Here is a 15,812-nt window from a genome sequence, read left to right as displayed (position 1 = left end):
GAGCAGTCAGTCGTTTGAGTGAGAAAATTCTACGCTAGCCTCGAGCCCGTAGCCAGGGGAAGGCCCAGCCTTACACACACTTCACCTATGGAAATAGCAGTAGGTGTGTTCGACTTCATGCGGTGTATGACATCAAAGTACCACGAGAGCGATTTGAAAGCATACGAAACCGTCTGCTCTCTAATCGCTCTCACAGTACTTTGATTTCATATACCAATCGGTCTGCGCAGGAGCCACATGAAGTCGAACACACCTATTAGGACTTTCTGTAAAGCTGCTTGGAAACGATGTGTATTGTGAAGCACGATACAAATAAATCTGACTTGACACTTGGTTGTACTTAAAGACAGGATTTGTTGGTGAAATTAAAATGGCGCTGACATCAATGGATATTCTGGATCGAGGTTTCAAAAGGCTATATATTTTTTAGAAACTTCAAGCATGCGCTGAATCTCAGCCGATCCATGGCTACCTAGAATATGATGCTTATCACAGCATCTCTATAAGGTCCATTCAGTATTATCAGCAGCTTTATCGCATTGCTCAAGAGCTAATTACCCTCCTCCCTCCCCAACTCATCCTTTCGTCCAATCAGGACTTGGCCTTCGGATATTCCTCTTCAAATCAGACTATTTTTTCTTGAATCATGTTGTACATAAATCACTGAACATTAATAATATTTGCAATACATTTATGTTGGTTGTGTTCTGATTACCCTAAGAGAGGGTAATCGCTGATCTCCTGCCATAACATACCGTAACATAACATATCTATCTATCTATCTATCTATCTATCTGTCTGTCTGTCTGTCTGTCTGTCTGTCTGTCTATCTATACTTGCAAGGAAAACCACACAGATTTGTGTTATATGTGAGCTTAGAATTATTAGGTTCTATCTCCGTTTAGGGTACTTCTGAGATATTGAGCATCAAAGTTTTTACATCCCCGCTGGCAAAACTGTTATGTAATATAATCTACTATTATAGCTCAACAAGACCATCACCCTACAGGTACTTTGAGGATAGAATATCAAAATCCTGTCACATTTGGAAATGGGATTTTTTTAAGATGGCCCAAATGGAGATATAACCTTATAATTCTGAGAGCTCTGATTCTGTTTGGAATTATAAGGTTCTATCTCCACTTTTACAAATAAAACCCCACATTTCAAAGAATAAATGTATATAACCATTGATTTTAATCAATTTATATTTATAATACAAGCACACAGCTTGTAGTATATAATATAATATAATATATAATAGTATAGTATACATCAAAGCCAAGCAAGTTTGTAAGAAAAAAAATTATTTTTATTTTCAAAGAACATGGACATGGAAAAATGACAGCTAAACAAAAAATGTTTTCTTCACATACTACACCCCACTCCTCTGTACTGTAAAAACATTTAGGAAGCATCTTACATACATTAAAAACGGTTCATTTAGTAGATTAAAACATACAAAATATTGTGTAACATCATGAAAGTTATGTTTTCATCCCTTTCCACCCCACCCCCTCTGTGCTCTGAAACATTTTAAAAAATGAAAGATGGATTAGTTAGAAAGAAAGATAGATTAGTTAGAAAGATAGAAAGATGGATTAGTTAGAAAGAAAGAAAGAAAGAAAGATGGATTAGTTAGAAAGAAAGAAAGAAAGATAGATAGATTAGTTAGAAATAAAGATATATTAGAAAGAAATAAAGAAAGATAGATTAGTTAGAAAGAAAGCAAGATGGATTAGTTAGAAAGAAAGAAAGATTAGTTAGAAAGAAAGATGGATTAGTTAGAAAGAAAGATAGATTAGTTAGAAATAAAGATATATTAGAAAGAAAGATAGATTAGTTAGAAAGAAAGAAAGATGGATTAGTTAGAAAGAAAGATAGATTAGTTAGAAATAAAGATGGATTAGTTAGAAAGAAAGAAAGATGGATTAGTTTGAAATAAAGATATATTAAAAAGAAAGATAGATATATTAGTTAGAAAGATAGAAAGATGGATTAGTTAGAAAGAAAGAAAGATGGATTAATTAGAAAGAAAGATAGATTAGTTAGAAAGAAAGATGGATTAGTTAGAAAGAAAGATGGATTAGTTAGAAAGAAAAAGATGGATTAGTTTGAAAGAAAGAAAGAAAGGAAGAAAGATGGATTAGTTAGAAAGAAAGAAAGAAAGATGGATTAGTTTGAAAGAAAGAGATTATTTAGAAAGAAAGAAATATTAGTTTGAAAGAAAGAAAGATGGATTAGTTTGAAAGAAAGAAAGAAAGGAAGAAAGATGGATTAGTTAGAAAGAAAGAAAGAAGGATGGATTAGTTTGAAAGAAAGAGATTATTTAGAAAGAAAGAAATATTAGTTTGAAAGAAAGAAAGATGGATTAGTAAAAAAGAAAAAGATTTATTAGTTATTAAGGATAGATATATAGATAGATAAAGATCGAAGATAGATAGAAACAGTTTGAAGATAGATAGATAGATAGATAGAAAAGGTTGGAAGATAGATAGATAGAAACAGTTTGAAGATAGATAGATAGATAGATAGAAACAGTTTGAAGATAGATAGATAGATAGATAGATAGATAGATAGATAGATAGATAGATAGATAGATAGATAGATAGATAGATAGATTAAAAAGGTTGGAAGATAGATAGATCTATGTTTTGTGAGATGGAACCTTTTTATTTTATTAATAACTACTAACAAAATATATATTTTTTTTACAAAAATAACACCACACAGGCATTAATAAACACCTAATGGATCAGATTATGTCAAAAACTCAATTTCGACCAAAAGTGGAGATAGAACCTTATAATTCTAAGCTCACGAAAATTTGTGTAATGGAAAAATTTGATTTCCATTGATCTTCAACATATATTGCAACATAATGTGTCACATGTCTATATTGTGGAATGTGAACAGGATACATGTATGTTTGTGCACCTGGCGTAAGCAAGACACACACAGTAAGACAAATGGTTAAGAACCTTTAACTCTTTGGGTATGGAAGATAATTTAGCCAAGGGGGGTTAAAGGGGTCATTCTATTCTAAATCAGCTAGATGTGGCTGGGTGAGTGGAAAACTACAGAGAAAGGACCTTGAAGAAGGAGTATAAGAAGGGAATTTCCTGGGCTGGGTGTCAGGTCTTGCTCACGTCACGGGGTAGCTGCTGTGATTTTGTGACTAAGCCTCATGGAGGAGAATAAATATCTTTTAAAATACAATTTGATTCTTGGTGTCTCTTATGCAGTGATGATGATTGTTTAATGATTGTTTTTTGCCACAACAGTTGGTGTCAGAAGTGGGATTCCATGGCAGTTTCTTCTGGTCCTGAGTAAAGCGGATTGACGATTGATCATCCTGAAGCAACAGGCTTTAGTCTTACCTCGCAGAATTGAAAGAGAAGAGCCAACTGCTATCAGGGCCAGGAGGAACTCCACTGGAACCAGAAAGAACCCGGTGGCAATAGAAGCATCTCTGGTAAGAGACAGTCAAATTTATTTTGTGTGGTGGTGTAATTTTGGTATGACTGTGAGTGAACCATGGTGGCTGAGACTATTTCTTTGGTGCGGGCATAGAAAGTTACCGGTGGAAGGCCGGTAACTAGCTCGTAAAAGTGGACGGAAGAGCCACACCTGATTAATTAGGTGAACCAGAATCAATCGAGCGCTGGAAAGCGCTCACGGAAAGATTTTGTGTAAACCGTAATTACAGAGCATCTTTGCTACCCTTGCCGATTTGAGGTGACAAAATCGGATCTGTTGAAGACGTTTGACAGATTATTAGACGCGTGTCGAAGGAAAATCCAGGAAAATAGAATCAGCCAGTATGGGGTCGTCTCACAGTAAGCTCGATAATTTTTATACACCAGTTTTCTGTCAAATGAAAAAAAATTACGGACATAAATGTATGCTGGACATACAAAAGTTGATCAGGTCCAATGGTTTTCCCAGGGAGGGAATGTTAAGTGTCACTAGGCTGACAGCGGTGAGAGACGTGTGTGTGGATTGTAAGCAAACAATCGTGTACTGGTTAGATGAGGCAGAGCGAAAAGAAAGTTTTATTAAGCAGAATGGGGAACAATTATATATTTTAGTGGTAAAATAATGATGTCTAGAGAATTTTCCTAACGAGAGTTGAAGGAGTAAGCTATAATGGCTGTCTGTGCAATTTAGGGATTGAGATATGAGTAATATAATATTTTGGTTTTTGTGGAACAGTAGAGATAAGTGGGACTGAGAAAATAATGATAACATTAAGTTGAATCTGCAGACCAGAACAAACAAACCAGTTTTAATGAAATTGATGACATATAGTACAAATTTTATACTTTATGAAGAGTCCTGAAACGAACAGTGAGACAGAAGAGAGCAAAAGCTGTAAGCAGCTGTGCTCTGAAGCTCTGACTTCAAAGAAATGTGAAATTAAAAAGAAAATGTTTAGTCAGGGTTTTGATTCCGTTTTGAAATTTAAACAACTTGACTGGCTAAACAAAGAAAGAAACTGAACATTTTTAATTTTTAGCCTCGTATTGCTGCCAATAATAATGATGAAGATTATGATTCGGCTATTGTGATTGAATCCGCCACTGGTGGACTGTCAAAAGAATACAGAGAACTGCTTATCAGTGGCTCTGTTTACATTCCTGATTGGGACACACTGCTTCAAGGGTGTGCAGTAAGTTGGAGCCGTTTGCAAGCTCAATGATCAAACTATAGGCAAGGTGACAGAGAGGGTTTTAATTATGGTCAGCAGGGCATTTAGCCCGTAACTGTAAATGCCCACTCAGAAGGTGTAAAAGAAAGTGATGTGTATTAATGTGGGTTTGAAAATAGAACAGCATTTAAATGACGATATTAAAGTTTTCGTCTGAGAAAGAACTAAGAATGTGAACGCAGTGCTAAAGAAAGTGAAAAGAACGTGCGAGTAAATAAGGGAGAAAAGAAAGTTAAAGGAAAGTTGATAGATGGAAGTCGTAAGAAGATTGAAGGTTAAAAGAAGGTTGAAAGATTGAAGTCTTAAGGGAATCTTTTTGAAGGAAAGATCTATAATAATATTTTTAATAAGTCAATTGATCAAATAAGCAGAAGCAGTATTACTGGATTAACAGTTGCTAAATGTAAAATGTGTAGAAAGGTATCTGATTAAACAAACAGCTTGTTAGTGCTTTGAACGTGGAGGAATAGTGTTGACCATGAAAGAACTAGGAGCTGATGTTTTGCTTTCAAAAGATAAGCTTGTGATCGGCTGAAACAGTTCGCTTATCTGAATCTTGTGTGTGCTGTGGCTGAAACGGCCAGTGCGACAGAGTCTAATGTCTATGTAATGTCTAAATTCCCTGATGTGGGCAAGAGACAAATATAAAATGTGGTTGTTTGAAAATACATGTCAATTCTGGCAAATGTATTAAGCTGGGCTAGAGTTAAAAGATAAAGTTTGATTTTAGAAGTTTATGAGAGTGCAGTGTACCAGCCCTGGATGCCTCAGAGTCTCTCTCATTCAATGTCAACTAAAAGCTGTTATCTGAGCCTGTGTCATAAGTGATAATAAGCTATTTATAGTGAAGCACAGTGTTTCAGTTGAAAACCATAGACATGGAGATGTTAAAAGAAATCATGCTACAGGCAGTTAAGATTTCATACATTTAAAGGGAAATTTGTAAATGTTTTAAAAGTAAAATTTAATGATTTTAAAGAAGTCTTAAACGATAGAAGTGACGTTGTTGACTAGTGTCATTCAGGGCCAGTAACTTCTTAGCCTCCACCATGAAACAGGGCCGATGGCTCCGGCTACAGATGTAACACTACACTGAATGGACGGTTGTGATAACTAAATTCACTGAGTATAATCTCAGTATTGCGATTTTGCTGATTTGAAGATGTTTAATGGATTTTAGTGATTAAATACTGCTGTTATTAACCTGTCTCCCTGTGTTAACACTATTAGGCAGTCCAGATGGCTCTGGTGACTCTTGAATGTGCCTTCCCTAAGCTCCAGAAAACAACTTAGTCTGTTGAAGAAAACTGATTCTGTTATGGGGAAGAGAGGTTACCAGTGTGCACGAAGTGATTACTCAATGACGGGTAAGATCCTCTTTGGCCAGAGGTCAACCTAAGGCAGGGGGTCACGCCCCAAACACTGGGCATCTCCTGATGGAGGTATTTTATGTGAGATGGGTATGAGAGTGGCGCTGATGACTGAGAGGCCACCAGCATCAGCAGATCATTGAGAGGGGAGATGAGTTGTGAGAAGTTACGGCAGTCTGACCCAGAAAATGTGAGTTCCTCTATACCACTCACCAGAAACTGCATTCATTGTATGGCTTGTTTTTCATTGTGACAAGTGTCTGCAACTATGCCAGGGGACAACACCCTGTTGGAGATTATAGATAACGAGCTGATGGGAATGGGCTTTCAAGAGCCAGCTGAGACCATGAGGTGAATGTAATTATTTGTTGTGGAGACAGTAACAAAACTTAATTTACATCAGGAACATGATGCTGGTTGCCTTATGGGCAAGGGAAAAAATTTATAGAAGTGTTGATATTGAAATAATATGTCTATAAGATAGTTTTAACTACTGAAGGTCGTTAGACATGATGGTGGCTAAAGATGAAGACAGCTTTTGTAGATTCAAGAAAAGTCTGGATAAAGGTTAATGGTCAAAGGTTATTGTAATGAATTTATTATTACATTTTGTCTAAGGTACAGTCTTAGGAGGCTGTTGAAAAGATTATTTGTGTATAGTGAGAGAGACTGCTTGAGTGGATGAAGGGATGGTACTCTGTCTGTCTTTCTGTTATCAGCCTGCTAAAGCAAGCTGAAGCAAAATAATGATAATGAACCAAAACAACCCAGCTGACTTTTCTAAGAAAAAATGAATAATGAACAGACGTGCTTTGAAACTGGTTAAGAGACCATGTAAAATTAGATAAAAGCCACAGGAAAATGTGAAGTTTAAAATCTTATTTAAAATTTAAATATGTTTAGTGTAAACACCAAAAGATATGAATAATGAGAATATGAGCAGTTCATAGTCAGGTATGCGTGTGTGTTTGTTTGATGGTGACAGCATTGTATGTTTTATGAGTGTTAATTCATGTTTAGTATGTGTTAGTTTAGGGGAGCTATTCTGTCTCCATAGTGTGTATATTGTGTCATTAACCTCTGGAATGAGTTTTATCATTACAGGTGGGTTAAGGCAAATGACAAATTTTAAAGAAGCCAAAAATCTGATGAAAAGACAATACAGAACATGGGGCAAGCTTTAAGGTGATTGGTCATCAAGCTCTGTCTGGTAGATTATAGTGAACAAAGGAGGAGAATGTTGTTTGACTGCCACTGACCAAGTCTGTACACCATGACCTGACCTGATAGAAACAATTGATGACTTTGACATTGAAAAATGTTTGCTGATGACTGACAACAGGCCTGAAAAGCAAGATACGCCGTGAGACTGAGGGCCGTTGCCCTTCAAATACTTCGATAAGAAGATGAGATTGTGGCTTGGAGTGAAGAATGTAATATTTTGTTTCAGAGGCAGATAAAGATGTCTGGGGGAAATTTGGCTGAAGGACAACGTTTGGGTTAGTGTTTACCCAAACACCATTATGTTAAATGGATGCACGAGTTGGATCATGCATCAAAAGGGGGATGGTAACAATTGCCAAATATGGTTTACCAAGGGGTTCACATTTGCTGAATGCAATCGCACAGGTGGGACAATAAATGTTGGGAGGACACGGGGTTTAATCGGGAAAAAGCCCTGCAAGAAGTCATTTTTCTCCCTAACAAAATTGCTGTCTGTAAGTGTGCTAATAACAGGGACTGTTTCAACAGGGAACGCCAGAGCAGATGTGGCAGCGAAGGCCACGGCAGCACATCAGACAAAAGAAACTACGTGTACTTTACTATCTGACAATAACCTCAACATTTGTTTTTCTTTACAGAGCATGCAGACTTTTGATACAGGGCAGAGTGTGCCCAGTGAAATAATGGCTATGGATGAATTTGGCTAACTATCCTGGCCTGGGTTATTATTGTGGCAGAAATGTGCCACACCTGCGCAGCGAATAACTTAAAAATTTCCTTTTGCAGAATGTCAGGATGGATTGTGTCAAACAGAACTGATTCTGTTCCAAGTGTTCTGAGTGCTATTAAGTGATAATATGTTTCGGGTTGTTGATTCCACAGGTCAGACCAAAAGGGACGACCGGCAAGACAAGATGTGGACCAACTAATGGTTTACGTTTAGCAGAATAATTAGTTTTGTGACGATTTTGATGATTTTATTTGATTAAATCAAACTAGGGCTTAGTATTGATATAGATCTAATGATTTGATTTGTGCAAATGTTTTCAGGAAAAGTAGAAAATCTATTAAATGATGTGAAGTATGCGAATGACAAATGGGTTGGTTGGTTCATGACTCTCTGGGGAGGGTGGGCATACTGGGTGATTCAAACCGTACTGACAATTTTAGCAGTAGGATTGGTGATATTGTTATGCTTGCCATGTATTATGAAATGTGTTTCCAGCTCAGTACAGAGACTGGTGAGAGCAGGGATGTCTGTTCAATTGGTGAAAATGACAGTCTATCCTGATGATGATAATGGTAAACACAAATGTACAATTTGATTCTTGGTGTCTCTTATGCAGTGATGATGATTGTTTAATGATTGTTTTTTGCCACAACATTTGTTAAATAGCATTCAGGGCTGATCTAAACATGATGTAGGTCCAATTTATAGGACTCTATAGTGCCACTGTTTCTTTATTTGTGAGAAAGTGGACAGCGACAAGTAACATAGGCCGATTGTGACCATAATGTTTATTTTTCATTTGCCATTAGAGATAATCAGTGTGCTATTTGTAGGAAAAATACCTATAAAACATTTGGTAACCTGATCTCAGAATAGACAGGTTTTATGATTTCCCATAACTTCCCAGTCCCATAACCATTAACAATCCCAAACGGAACACCTGAAAATAGTGTATTTTGTTAGAGGTAAATGCTTTTATTACAGTATATTTATTACCATTAAACTACTACAATGCGTACTAAATCTAAAATCAAGCTGCTGTAATCCTCTTTTTATTTTACATTTTCTCTTTCTCTATAAAAATCTTCATTGTTATATTTCCTAACAATAGAGATGTGTGCAATGTCTGCAGTATTGTCTTCTCTTTAGAACTTAGAAGTAGACGTCAGTCCGTAGACTGTGGAGATGCACTGACTGCTGCGGTTGGCTGAGCCAGCATGGAGAACCAGGACGACATGGCTGATTTAGCGACGGTCAAAGCTCCACCTACTGACTGACCTAAAAAAAATAAAAAAAATAATAATAATAATAATAGATTTAAGCCAAGCAAGAAATAATTGCAGGAGCTACAAAACATGTTGCTCATAAATAAATAAATAAAACCATTAAACCAATAATTACTTAAAGTTCTAGGATCACAACTAGTATGAGCCAAGACCTGTTATATAGCACATATGGAAAGCATCACATTCTAATACATTCTTATACATTCAAAATCAAACAATTTCCTTTTCCTTGTTTCAGCACCTTGCGAAAGTATTCAATTTTTTTTTCATTTTATCATGTTGCAAGCTTGTTAAAATGCTTTAAATCATAATTTTGTTTTTCATATCAATATACGCTCCATACCCCATAATGACAAAGCAAATACCAGATTAGTGATAACTTACAGTAACAAATGTATTTAAAAAACAAAAATAATTACATTGCAAACTTTGACTGGAGTTAAGCTGTGACAAATTCTATTAATTGGACATGATTTGAAAAAGACACACACGTTTAAATGTCATGATTATGTTCTGTTATGTGGAATTTTATTTTTGACATTTTGTTCGGTTTCCTTCGGTTCCTGTTTCTCCGCTCTGTTTAGTTTCAAGCCGTTTCTCAATATGCGTTTTTGTCTGTACTTGTGTTCTTGTGAAATGTCATCAATCGCTGCCCAAGTACTCTTTCAATTCAAAGTTCACATCTAGCCAAGTCCAGTTCAAATCCCCGGATGTGTTCTTGATCCGCCCCTTTTATCAAAGATGCATTCGAGAGGTGACTTGTGCGGACTTGAGTCAGCCAGGTATCCCAGAATGCATCTTTCACCTACCAGCATGCAGCAATAGCAGAGCAGAAAGCCCGGGTAATTTAAAAATACTACTGTCACAAAATGTAGTTTTAAGAGTTATTCAGGCAAGAATGTAGTTGTTTAAAGCTCAGATCTGTGGTTAGAAAGATAGCACCTTTTTGAAAATTTGATCTGACGTTTTTGGACTTATGAGATCCAGGCGATCACCAGGCGCTCAGCACTCATGTACCCCGCTGAGAACAGCCGTTCCTCGGCTAGTGCTTCTGACGTTTGCTGCTGGCTCCGATGTCTCTGTAGTGGTTGAACATGAGATATAATTTGTAATGTGTATATCTAACAGGCGATCTTTGGGCTCATGAATCTATCATTTGTTCCCTGTCAAATTATTTTGGCTGAGGGCAAAGAGAAGTGTCATCATTTTATATATTAAGGCTATTTAACTGTACCGTTGTAGCCTACTAGAGCGCTGACTTTTTTAATTGTTTGCTTGTCTTTATTTCTTATTGTATAGCTTATACCCTTTACTCAACCTTTATAATGGCTATTATTGATCATTAAAACTGATATTTAACAAAAAGAGACAGGGTTGTGTTTAATGTTATATTTCATTTTATTACAGTGATGATTATCAGAGTACATGTGCACATATGGCCTGAACCACATATTAATATGTTTAATATTTTTAAAATGTTGGGTTTCAGGGTTGTGTTTTATACTTTGTTTTTTTATAAATAATATACATGCAGCAGTGACGATAATCAATGTACACATTGCCTGAACCACATTTGTGTGGTTATTAATATGTTTAAGATTTTTTAAATGAAAACGAAAAGAGACAGAATGGTGTTTTATTACATATTTCGTTTATTGTTGTCTAAAATATACATACTGAGATAACCAGAGTGAGCTGAATGACGCTCTCAAGAACGCTGATGTTTCATGTTCCATAAAATAACGCAAGTATATGGCCAAAGTTACTCATTACTTCCTTGTTAGTGTAGCAAATTAGCTCAAGAGAACTATAAATAATTAATTATAACTAATTATAAATATTTGGATCAGTAAATATAATTAAATTGATGTAGCAGAATTAAGACCACAATCAACTAACCTGTTCGTCCAGCGAACATGCAGTATAAATTATTGATTAATTTTAAGAAATGTTAATTTCCGGCGTAAGGAAAATAACTTTCTTACTTACTAAAATCTGCATGATCCAGTATATGAGCACGAACCACAAACAACTTTACATGTGACACGAACAAGACTTTATTAACTAGACTAAACACTTAGACTAATCTAACATACACACACATACAGTTAAACATACAGTAAATGCATACAGTTTAACAATGGAGACAGAGAGCTGAAGCAGAATACAGGAAAGCAATAAGTTATAGCATTGTTTGAAATTCAGCAGATCAACAGCCTTGAGCAAACCATCGGTTTTTAGTTCTAAGACACCCTTCTTAAAAGAGGTAGGGATACCTAAAGCTGCCTAAAAATACCTAAAAATTATCCAAAACTTTTTTTTGAGCCAGTGTCCAAAACTATCTGCTTGCCTTAGCTCAATTCAAAACGGTAAGCTTGTAATAATGTTTTTAATTCCAGAAGTACTGGTGGATTTTCGCAGGAAATTCGAGCATGTCTTTGCATCATCACGTCACATCTGTACACATAAAGAAGGTGTCTCGGCTAGTAGGCTATATTGCGTGTGAGGATGTTGAAGGTGGAGATTTATAGCCTTTTCTCACAGCACTTGATATAAACTTATCAATTTGATGGCGGATCCAGAAAGGTTCAAACAACAATCACCAGTGACAACTGGAGATTCACCCTTTGTAAAATGCAAAAGACTTGAGTGGCTACAGAAAAAAAAGAGACTGCAACCGGGCCCATGCGAAAACAAGGATAAATATCGGAAGGGCATTAAATGTAGTCATGCAATGCTGATGTTCTTGATGGATTATTTGTTTAATATAACAAATATGTGTGTCTGACATGTCTCAGTCGCAACATTAGTTTCCATTTTTATCCATTTCACCAGTATTTTGTTCAGTTTCTTTGTTTGCCCTGTGTTTATATAGCCCTTGGTTTGCAGTCGTGTTTTGTCGGTTCTCGCTTATGGATTATGTGGTTTTGCATTTTCCCTTTGTTTGTTCCTGAGATCTCCTGCTTTTATCTTCTTTGTGAGTGTTTTCAAACCATGCTGACAGAAGACCTATCCAACAAAGACATAATATAAAGATAGACTTACCGGCCGCTTGCCTCCTACTCTTCGACCAAGAGATCGTTTCCTCAAGGACAACACAAGGGATTTTTTTAGACCTAGTGTGCCTAACACACTATCCAGACTGCTCCCTCTGTGTGTTTTTTAATACCAGCTTTTTTTAATAAGTGGTCCAAGGCACGGCCTGCCTAGAGAAGGTCCTTGAGGGATGTTTGCTAGATATGTAGAGTGGGTGATCCTACATAATAATCCCTTCAGCATCTGTGAGGCAGAGAAGGAAGAGCTCCGTCAGCCCCGCACCTACCACAGACCAAGAGACAACACACAAGTCTGCCACGGACCCCACACTAGTGCCTTCTCTTTCTGTGGTCAGCCACCGTTTCCATCCTGGAGCAAGAACCGGCAACCATTTCTGTCCCGGGGCCAGAGCCTACGTCTATCCAGTAATCAGAGCTTGTGGCCCCAGTCTATCTCAGAGCCAGGGAAGGATCATTCCTTTATTGATTTGGTCCATGGATGCAGGTCTCATCCTTGTTCCCACCCTCAAACTATCTTCTTCTCTGCTGGTCCTGCACAGCAATTTGGATGGTCTGGTTCTGCCTGGAGTCCTTCTTCCTCCTATGATCCTAGCTCCTTCGTTGGTCCAGTCTGACACCCTGGTTCTGTTCTCTCTGTCCAATTATGTGGATTTGCCTGCTCTGCTGGTGTTTCTCAGCTCCTCGACTCTGCCCTCACCGCTAACTCCCTCCAGCTCTCCGGCTCTGCCTCCGGTTTCCTCAACAAAAGCTAGGCCTTGTGAGATAGTTCCCAGTGACTCCGCCTTGGCCTTCCGGTCCTGCATTCGTGTCTGGCTTTCGGTGTCATCTGCTTACAATTATTTTTAGCTGTACGAAACAGCTTGTTATGCTGCTTGATACTGCAAACTTGTATTTCTTACCATATTATTTTAATGTACTGTCATAATTATAAACACATTGGTTTGTAGCGCAAATAGTTTTACCGTTTACTGCACTTTGTTATTCTTCTCGTTACTTCCCTATAGCAGCTAATGAATTGGAAGTCTCGCACATCCACATAAAATAGCTTACTTCCACATTAAAAAATAAGGTGGATAGCCCCAGTCATGTTTTGCCATTTCTCGTTTATGGATTATATGGTTTAGTTTTTTCCCTATGCTTTTTCCTGTTGTGGGTTAATAAAAATGGGTTAAGACTGCTTATTGGTACTCCTTCGTCTTCTTCGTGAGTATTTGCAAACCATGTTGACACTATACAGGTCTAACAAATGAAAATGCATATAACAGAGCAAAAACTACGCCACAAGGTAAAAAGAACTGTCTAGAGCTCATAGACAGGAATGTTTCGAGGCAATGATCTGGGGAAGGTTACAAAAAAACATTTCCGCTGCACTGAAGAGAGCACAGTGGCTTCCATAATTCTTAATGGAAGAAGTCTGGAACAACCAGTACTCTTCCAAGAGTTGGCTGCCCAGCCAAACTGAACAATAGGGAAAGAAGGGCCTAGGAAAGAGAGGTGACCAAGAACCTGATGGTCATTCTGGCTAGGGCTGCACGATTAAAGCGAAATAAAATCCAAATAGCGATTTAGCTTAGTGCGATAATAAAATCGCAAAGGCTGCAATTTTTTTATATATGGGCAACACTCTGTTCAGAGTGGCTCGATCGCAGTAAAGGCTGCATCATCTCTGCAAGCCCTGTGAGATTAAGTCACTTACAATGTGCATTTATTTGAAAAAGGAACATGCACCAAACATCGATCCAAACTTGTGATGAGAAGCATTTACAAGCCTGTTGTCCAACAAAAGAGTACATTTAATGACGTTTTTACTCCACTCACTTTATAACATCAGTCAAGTGTTTTAAATAACTTCCTTTTGTGATCTGATGTGGCTTCCTATCACAGAAAGAGGCAGAAATTATATTATTTTAAAGTATTCTACAGTGATAAAGGCTATGTTGATTAGCACTGCATTATAAATATATTTTATTCTTATGAAAATACCCGGGATGGCTTGAAGAACAAAGATAAACCATATATTGACGCAATCGTATGTTTATTGTCTTCATTTCATTGTTCAATATGTCTCTATCTGCATTTTATTCAGCTGCTGCTGCAGCAATATCTGCATGACTTTGTCCATAAAAGGGATTTCCTGAAACCTCATAACAAGTTTTATGACTTCAAGGGGTCTCACTTGTGGACTTACTGCATGAGGGCACCCTCCAGCTTCCAGCATGAATGAAACCGACATTACATTACATGTGTGTACTCAATAATGCTCACAATCACATCACCCTATTTTGGGTGAAAATAGGAAAAATAGTACTTCTCTCTAAATAAATTTATATGTGAATTTAGACATATGCAAATCAATAAGTTTTTTTCTAGTGTAGAGGTTTACAGAAGTAAAAAAAAAAAAAAAAGATTTTCTGACAAAAAATTAAGAAATTATTGTCAAAGATTTGTATAAAAATAATATATATTTATATATATTTTTTAAATCGAATTTCCCTAAATTGTGCATCCTTAATTCTGGCTGAACTCCTATATCTGGAGATGGGTGAAACTTACAGAAGGACAGTTCAGTTAAATCAGCTCAAACATGCATTTTAGTCTGGCACTAGGCTTAAGCCTTGTCAGTGGAACCGGGGGTGAATGTTCTGGAGTGGCTCAGCCATATCCTGAAGGTGAACCCAATTAAACCTAAGACCTAAAAATGGCTGTTCACGGATGGTCCCAATTAAGATGTGCAAAGTTTGGGTGCTTCAACCAAGCACTGAGTTAAGGGTTGTAATCATTTCAGTTTTTACTTTTTAATAAATTTGCAATACGTTTTCACAAATGTGTATTTTGCCTTTCATTATGTGCTATGAAGTGCAGATTGATGTTAAAAAATTCATTTTAGCATAAGGTTGCAACATGCAAAATGTGGGGAAAAAAATGCAAGGTATGAATACTTTCACAAGGCACTGTAAATGGCATGTACTACATGCACAGTGTGGCTGTTTTGTACTGCTGTAACAGATTGTATGGGAAATAAGTTCAATGTGAAATAAGAAAGAATTAACAAGTGAACTAATGAATCTATTGTTAATCTTACCGACAGCCTTTCCTGTTTGCACGACACTTCTGCTCGTTGACATCACAGCATTCCCAATCTTCTTCCCACGCTCGCTGTTCTGCATTGAACTGAAATAACAGGAGTGAGCCATCACAAAAACTCCCAATTTTACAATTTCTTGTACAATTCCATGATTAACCCCTTCTGAGACTGAGACTTCTGAGAAGCTGTCATACATGGGGGTGCACTCCTATACATGTATGCTCCCTACCGCCTTCCACCAGTGAACAAGTGGCGCCTGGTTGTTCTTTCACAACAAGGCACAAAGTAACTTTTCAGACCCTTTAGTGTCTCTGTTCTTCTCTGGTGGAATGAGCTGCCAACACAACTTT

At 37.1% G+C, this 15,812-nt stretch overlaps 1 protein-coding gene across 1 annotated transcript in view; it reads right to left on the bottom strand.

Annotated features, from left to right (window-relative positions):
* Positions 1 to 8,803: 8,803 nt before the first annotated feature.
* The window catches only part of avl9 (AVL9 homolog (S. cerevisiase)), a 40,864-nt gene continuing 33,855 nt past the window's right edge, over positions 8,804 to 15,812 (bottom strand). The window contains exons 15-16 of the mRNA XM_084135950.1: positions 15,460 to 15,548; positions 8,804 to 9,313 (exon numbers count right to left, since the gene is read on the bottom strand). Coding sequence (XP_083992076.1) covers positions 9,201 to 9,313; positions 15,460 to 15,548 — 202 coding nt within the window. The 3' untranslated portion in view covers positions 8,804 to 9,200. The remainder of the gene's footprint in view (positions 9,314 to 15,459; positions 15,549 to 15,812) is intronic.

This window comes from Abramis brama (assembly GCF_963993115.1).
Source record: "Abramis brama genome assembly, chromosome: 14".
NCBI lineage: Eukaryota > Metazoa > Chordata > Actinopteri > Cypriniformes > Leuciscidae > Abramis > Abramis brama.
This window is presented reverse-complemented; position numbering and strand designations above follow the sequence as displayed.